General features: G+C 32.7%; 1 protein-coding gene across 1 annotated transcript; it reads left to right on the plus strand.

The window, feature by feature from the left end:
- The first annotated feature begins 2022 nt into the window (after positions 1–2022).
- Positions 2023–3406, plus strand: LOC104212227 (zinc finger protein ZAT1-like). The gene is made up of 2 exons (XM_009761446.2): positions 2023–2996; positions 3075–3406. Exons 1-2 carry the CDS (start codon positions 2162–2164, stop codon positions 3176–3178), a joined length of 939 nt encoding a protein of 312 aa, XP_009759748.1. The 5' UTR covers positions 2023–2161; the 3' UTR covers positions 3179–3406.
- Positions 3407–8745: the final 5339 nt, after the last annotated feature.

An 8745-nucleotide genomic window follows, 5' to 3' on the forward strand; every position in this document is an offset into this window, starting at 1 on the left:
TAATACTTCAAATTAATCTAACAAACTAAAACATTAAGCATAAATACGTCTAATAATTTTAAAATAACACAAATTGTCTCAAATCAACTTAAATACGAATTTCCGGAGGACGCTCAAGACAATACTTTATATGCTTCCTTAAATTGCCAGTGCGAGACTTTGAACAAAGATTTAAGACTTGACCACAGTTCTTGCACTTTACTTTCTGAACTTCTTCTTTTTCTTCTACCACCTCAAAGTGTTCCCAAACATATGAGCGCACTCTAGAAGTACGAGACATGATTTAACTTGAATTGAGATTTGAGAATTGAGATTGAGAATTGAGAGATGAGTGAAGAAATGAGGAAGAAGGGGCTGGGGTGGGGGGTATTTATAGTTTTTCAAAGGGGGGGTTAATTTTTTTTTTTTTTCAAAAACCAAAAATGGGCTAAAAATGCATTTAAGTCGTTGGGCAACGACCATAATGTGAAATGGACCGTTGCCAACCGTTAAAATCTAAGTCCACATTTTAAAATAAATTTGTTACCTTTAAACCGGTCAGGGCCGGTCCGGGCCGATTAACCGAATGAACAGTGTTGTTCGTTGACCGGGTTTGACTGATCCGGTTAATCGGTGGTCAAAATATGAACGGACCAAACCCCCTACACCCTTAACCCAGCTCAATCCAGCCCCCTTCTACTGGTCCGGACCGGTTCCGATTTTAACCGGTCTGGGCCGGTCCGGTCAGCCCCGTTAGACACCCGTACTATGAACTATATATGTGTGATACATCTGTACACATACGCAATCAAACAAATATGAATTTGGAAAAAAAAAGTTTATTGAATTGATTTGACAAAAGATAGAGCTGAAAAAAGGGTGAAAAATAGGTAATGATGTGTTCTTTTTCTGGAAGTGGAAAAAGCCAATTGTGAGAAGACCCATGCAAATTATGCAAAGAAATCTTTGGAAAAAATGTTAAATAAAGCCATTTAATCATTTGAGTTACTAACAAACTAATAATACATGAGTAATTAATAATAGTGGTACGACAATGTATAACCAAATTACCAAACAAAAATAGAAGACTAACAAGGAGTATTAAACAATACACACAATCTAGAAAAACATAAAGTGAAAAAATAATAAATGGAAGAAAAACAAAGAAAAAGAGGAAAGGTTTCTTCTGAGAAGGCAGCATGTGCATGTTAGTTGTTCCTCTTTATCCACTTATGATCATACTTTGTTAATTTTTATTAATTTACTCCATTTTGTCGTCCCGTGAAATATTCAAATCACAAAATTGTTACAATTCCTTTTCATTTACCTTTACTAAATAAAAAGTATCTAAAACTAAATAAACAAATTCTTTTTTTTCTCCTGCTCGATATCTTTTGCATGTCCGAAAAATTCAAATTCACACTAAAAAGTTCCAGAATAAAAGCGTCCTCAATTAAATGTGATTTCTTTCTTATGGCTCGAGAGGAGACCTTGGAAGGATATTTGCTATCCACCACAACCTTTGGAGTTAATAAATATTCTTTCAATTCTAGCTCATGTGGGACCTTTTTGCTTTTTGAAGGTCAAATTGACTAATTTTTTAAGCTAAGTTGAATTATATTAACTTAATATATTAAAGTTAAAATTTTGATATTCAAAAACTACAAGAAAAGTAGAACTGGGGAGGATAGAGTGTAGGCAAATCTTATCCCTATCCCATTTCGAAAGAGTTGAGAGGTTATTTCCGAAAAACCGTCGACTCAAGAAGACGAAACGAGATAATAGATCCATAATAACAGTACAAGCCAGAGAAAATAACATTAGCAAAAAAACAATATCAGCAACTCTTTTTATGTCAATATGATAAAAAATTTATTTCAAAGTATTGGTTAAAAGTTTACATAATTTGAATCTCAAAAAGCCAAAAGGTTCGTATAAACGGTAAATAATAGAGTAAATATAAATCCCAAAAAAGAAATGAAAATTCTATAAGAGTAATTTTGGAGTCAGAGTTTGTGCCTCACTATTTGGTTGAGGAATGCTTGTTACCTACTCCTCTTAAATCCTTAAAGTTCCCACTCCCACTCTACTTCTCTTCCTATCCCTCAACTTTCTCCCTTTCCCTCTCTCATTGGTGATTACATAGTAAAGTGCTAATCTTTGATCTCTTCTTCTTGTAAGTATGGAGAAGCATAAATGCAAGTTATGTTCAAGGAAATTCTTGAATGGCAAAGCTTTAGGTGGTCACATGAGGTCTCATTTAATGGCTTTGCCACTTCCACCTAAGACTCCGCCGTTAAAACAAGATTCCGGCGGCGGCCGTAGCCACTCAACTCTGTCACTCTGTTCATCAGAAAATGAACAAGAAGAAGAAGAGGAGGAGGTGTTAGAACAGAAAGGTGATGATTCATTGGGTAATTATGGGTTGAGAGAAAATCCAAAGAGAAGCTTTAGAATGATAGATCCTGAGTTTTTGGATGGTGGGTATGTGGTACAAGATAGAGAAAGTGAGACTGAGTCAACAAAAAAACCAACTTGTAGAAGATCCAATAGAAGTCGAAAAATGGTTTTAACAATACCAGCAGATGAGAAAAATGAAGAAAAAATGAAGGAGAAATCAGTTGATTTTGAGCCATTGAGTTTGTTTTCAGATAGTTCAAGTGAAGAAGACATTGCTATGTGTTTAATGATGCTTTCAAAAGATGTTTGGAAAAGTTCACAACCCTCAAAATTAAGGTCAAAACATGGGAAGAAATACCAATGTGGGATTTGTCACAGAATGTTCAAAACTTCTCAAGCTTTAGGTAGTCATAAAACCATTCACAAGATCAAGAACAGCAATTCTTCAACTTGTATTGAAGAGTCAGAGCAAAAACCAACCAAGAAATTAGTTAGTGTGAAGAATATTATGGATCAAAAATTGCATGAATGTCCATTTTGTGGGAAATTATTTCAATCAGGTCAAGCATTAGGTGGACACAAAAGATCACATCTTATTATGAGTTCATCAACTACAGGTTCTTCCTCATTAAAACTTGGTGATAGTTTTTTAGTTGAGTACTCAAATTCAGCTAAATTACTAAATGGATTTATAGATCTTAACATGCCAGCACCAATGGAAGATGAAGATTTTAGCCAACCAGATTTTTCTGCAATTTCAGATGCTGATTTTCAACATCAAGAAAATGGGAGAGGTTAAAGTAATCGTCACTCTCATTTACTATCTTGTTTTGCCTTTTTTTAATCTTTAAAAATGTCTTTTAGTAAATTTTCTTAAATGGGGTTTGCTTATTTATAGAAAAGTTATGATCTTTAATCCCATTTTAGCTCCTCTGTTTTTATGGTAGTTGTAACACACATTGCTTTGAAACTTTCACAAGCAATCTGAAAAATTAGTTGCAGATACAAACAACTGATACAGTATTGACCTGGGGGGCCCAGCTAGGGGTTAATTGGGGGGTTTGGGGGGGGGGAGGGGGGCATCAGAAGTCTGTATTCTTTTGGTTTTGTGCACTTTGTTTTTCTTGTAGGAATATGGAAATACTCTCTCCATTGGATATCCTTATTATGTTTGCATATAATATGAGTATTGCTTGTGGTACAATTTTGTTCAGTTTTGGTCTCAGTGAAAATATCAAAGCAAAATTTTCAACCTTCTGTTAAGCTGCTACCACTGACTCCAGCTGGTGCCTTGTTGCTCTTTGTGCTTTTCATATTTCTTTTTTTATTATTTTAGGAAAATGACACTATATAATCACTATTAAAATAAAACCAAAAAATTATATATATATATATATATATATAATTGTATGTTATATACAAAAAATATACAAATTTTATATATTTTTGTGGTTACCGGACCGTAAATAGTTGAAAAATAATACTGATAGTCACTCTAAAAATAATAGCCCACTTTTTGTATATATATTTTATATGTTATATACAAAAATTATACAAATTTATATACTTTTTTAGCTAACAAATATAAATAATTTTTTACGCAGTCCAAAAGTGATAATACTTCTAAATAGTTTCTGCTGCCTCGGGTAAAAGTGATCTTTGCCCTTTTATTACATTGTGTATAAAAAAAGAAACCTTAAAGAATTCCATTGTTTTTGTTCTCTCTCATCATTGCCTTTATGGATTTGTCTGCTTGAGGTCTGCACAAATAGTTCTTCTCCCATCTGTGACAGATATGGCTACCAGAATCTACATCCAAAATTACCAAAATGACCCCTTTCACTTTTCTTTAGGTTTTTCACCTTCATTGACGTGATTAGCTGAAACATCAATGTTAACCGTAATAACTTATAGAGTTTAAAGTTGCCTGCTATCATAGGTAAAAATAACATGATGGTATAAAAACTACTTAAAGTGACCATATATGTAACTTATATACAATAATATACTGGTGCTTTTGGGGGCGAAGCTACATAAAATTCAAAAATAACCAGATTTACAAGTGGTCAATTAAAAATAGCCACATTTTCAAAAGTAATTGAAATTTAGTCACTTTTTAATGTAAAGATAAATCTGCGAAAATACTGTTCAAAATCCGAAAACTGCTCTAGCATAATATACTGAATTACAACATAAGTATACTGGAACTCCAATATATTATAATGGAGTTCCAGCATAAGTATACTGGAACTCCAACATATTATAATGGAGTTCCAGTATAATATACTGGAGTTCCAGTATAATATACTGGAGTTCCAGCATAATATACCGGTCCAGTATAATATGCTGGAAGTTCATACACCGGTGCTCCAATCTCCAGTATATTATGCTGGAACTTTCCGTGTGTTGGAGTTCCAGCATAATATGCTGGAAGTTCATACACAGGTGCACCGATCTCCAGTATATTAGGTTGGATCGGTCCCTGTTGCAGCAAAATAGTGGCTATTTTTGAATGACTTTGCAAACACTGACTATTTTTGAATGACCAGTCCGAAAACTGACTAGCCCGTGCTATTTTAACTATCTTAAAGGGTACGCAAAAATATTCGATTTTAAATGTATATAATATATATTGAACACCTTTGTTGGGAAATTTTTTTCACTTCTTTCAAGTATGAATAATTCTTGGTTTCGCCACTGATTGCTTCTATTAAACTCATTAATTTAAAGATTTATTATATTAAATAAGCCGTATGCATTTGTGTTTGACCTTAACTTATCACTCCGAGTACGTCATGGTCAGCTAGTAAATTAAATTGCTTTTACCTTTTGGGATTATTGTAATCTATTTATTTAGTTAAGGCAGAAAGTCAAACAATGTATTCATCTAACATGCAAGTAGTTGTTTATCGTTATCATGAGTGTTAAAACTGGTACTCTCTCTCTCCGTCTTAAATTATGTGACATCATTTCTAAAAATAATTGTCTCAAATTATTTATCATTTAAGAAGTTCAAAATAAATTAAATATTTTTTTCTATTTTATCTTTAGTAGTAATTGTTCTTGAAGATTACAAACACCTCAAATTTTGGGTTAATATTATGATTGATCAAATACCAATAAGGCATAAATGAGGGTAGGATAATAGAAAATATTTTCTAATTATTATTTTCTTAAGGGGTATAAAGAGATAATTTAAAAAGGAGAGATTAGTAATTTGCATAAACAATCATAACACCACGCCTCCAAGTTCCATAGAGTTTAAAGCGAACTAATCCCATTGATGGAGTGGTGGCCATTAAAGATAAGGCAATTAAAGAATTCATTTTCAAATGTTAGGAAAATATAACAAGCTATACTTTTTTTAACAAAAAGTTACCAAGGTGAATAATTTTTATTAAGCTTATAGGCAACCTATAGTTAGTAACACAAACAATTTAAAATATTGAAATGATCTTTGGGATGACTTCCTCTTGTCTTTCTTTGTCTTTAAAGGCCTTTGGGCACTAAACATGTGGTCTGGTGGTCAATAAACTAACTGCAAAATTTTGGAGATTAGGGTGTGTTAGTAAGAAGAAAAATATTTTGTAGATTTTTTTAAACTTTTTCATGTTTGATTGACTTAAAAATATTTTTATCATGAACTTATTTTCCTCCAATTGAAGAAAAATAATTTCTCTATCAAAAGAAGGGAAAATATTTTTCGAAACTCTTTCTCAACCTTCCTCACCCTCACCTTCACCCTCACCCTCACCCCGACCCCACCTTTCCACCTCATCTCACCCCCTCCACCTCCCTCCCCTCCTCCAATATCTCCACCACTACTCCAGCTCCTGGATCCCGACCTGCGACCCTCCTCCGCAGTGGCGAAGCTAGGAATTTTCCCAAGGGTGTTCAAATTTAAAAGAAGTGAAACAAATTTCTAACAAAAGGTGTTCAACATGTGTTATATACCTCTAAAACGTAATATTTTACCTATGTACACAATGCAATTTTTCGACGAAGGGTGGTCAGTTGACTGCCCTTATGACCATGTGGCTTCACCACTACTCTTCCGCCCTTACCCTTTTCGTCTCATATAGTGTTTACCTAAACTATATATTTTTCAAAAATATTTTATGCTATCTAACGAAATACTAAAAAATAAGTAAGAAAGTCATTTATTTTACAAAAGAAATATTTTTCAAGGAAAATATTGTTTTTCATACCAAACACACCTTAAGATTTAAATTCCAAAAGATAGAAAATACAATTGATTTTACTTATCTATCTAACCCTTTGTGACTGAATTACCCGATATTATACTGGTGAAAGGTAACAAATACTCGATAGAAATAAAATAATCAAGCACAAATCGGTGGAACACCACCATTATATTTGGAAAAAAGGGTCTTTTGGTTTAAATGTGGGCTTTTATCAAAGACTCGGATAATTAACAACTCAACCAGTAAGTACACTATATTACTACTAGTACCAGTATATAAGGAGGGATACTTTGGAGCACTCAAATTCCATATATAGAATGTTTAACAGTTGAATAAACAGCATAATTTGGTAATAAAGAATTTAAACAACTTTTAATGACATCGAAGCTAGTTGGCATGCAGTTGTTAAGGCAGCTGTCAGTAACATAAATTAGTAACTCGAGATTGAATAGAAATTTAATGGCACCAAATTTTTCTCTCTTTTTAATTACTCTCAATCTTCCTGTACATGTTAGACGGTGCAGATAATGTTTTGTCAGAAAAAAGAGTGTGAGTTTCTTTACCTTAGTCTTTTTCTTTAATCGCATGTGATTGCTTGCTTACTACGGATTTATTCTCTTTAATTGTGGCCACAGAAGATTCTTTTTTTCCAATTCATCCTCAACATATACAAGTATACAACATTGACTCTTCAACATACTAATTATTAAAATTTCTTCAATTCTTCGTATAACACTGTTGGAGTGAAAAAATTGAATAATATTTCAAAAAAGAGGAAGAGTTCCTCACTGTTAAAAATTTTCTATTTCCTTAACTTTATAAAGAGTCATCCTATTAGTAGCTTGGTAGAGAGCTCGAACGAACCAAGGGTTGTGGTGTAACGGTAAATATTCTTTTATCCTTAATCAGAGATTTGGGGATCGAGCCCTAGGTATGAAGTCGTCTTTGTTATGAAACGCTTAGCCCGAATACAAACACCGGACATCGAGTGGGAAACAAACAAAAAAAGGAGCTCTAACAAGAACTGGGCCAAAAGGCAAACGATGTAATGGACGCTCACTATTGTTGGTGAACAAACTGCATAGTCCAATTTTATCCCATGTGGTAACGAGTTCATTCTAAAATTTTCTTCTCTAACTTCGAATTTTTTGCTATTTGATCCGCATATACTCCAAAATGGTATAAGTTTACGCAATGAAACGTAAAAACTTCAATTTTGAGTTCTTGAAATTGTAATATTTGAAATATTAATTTCGGAAATCAGCAAAAACATATTGCGTGGTAGAGGTCAATTTTTCGTACCCTCACGCTAGAAATTGTTCAAAAGGTGCCCTTATCGAAAAGCTTTGGCAAACCACCCCATAATCCATTGTCACAATAGCCAATGATCTGATTTCTCGTTTTGAATTTAAGAGTCCCCGAAACATAGCTAATGTTTGCCTTTGCTTAACTGAGACATCCATGTTCTCGGCCGTAGGCAGCATGTTCGTCGAATTTTTTGTATATATATATATAATATAAAATTAAAATATTAGGTCTAAATATAAAAAAAAACTGACACCGTTTGCCGTTACAATAATTTATTCATTTGTTCACTTCTTCAAATATTGATATCGCTTATAAAAATTCATAGTGCCCATGTTTGCGTATGTGATGATTTCTTGGTGGTGGATAGCATAATAATAATAATAATAATAATAATAATAATAATAATAATAATAATAATAATAATAATAATAATAATTTGTTTTCCCCTTTTTTTTGGTGCCTTTTAGAATTAAAGTAATATAGAAGTGCTCGATGGGCCATGATTAAAAAAGAATTGCTTGAACTTCCAAATTGATTTAAACTTACAAATTGGTGATGTTACTAAGAACAAAAATAATAAATCTTATAGAATATGATCATTCAAATCATGAACATTTGATAATGTATGATTACTTAAGTCATGAAGTCCTAGAACAAACTCGTCTTTCTTCTTAATCTAATACTTTGAGTCTTCAAATCATTCTAAAAGCATGTTTGGTCAAGCTGCCAAAATCTGTTTATTTTAAAAAGTATTTTTGAAAAAAAAAAACAGTTTGTGTTTGGCCAATTCATTTAAGAAGGATTTTTTGAAAAATTTAAACAAAATATGTTTGGCCAATCTTTTTAAAAAGTG

Source organism: Nicotiana sylvestris, chromosome 8, assembly GCF_000393655.2.
Source record: "Nicotiana sylvestris chromosome 8, ASM39365v2, whole genome shotgun sequence".
NCBI lineage: Eukaryota > Viridiplantae > Streptophyta > Magnoliopsida > Solanales > Solanaceae > Nicotiana > Nicotiana sylvestris.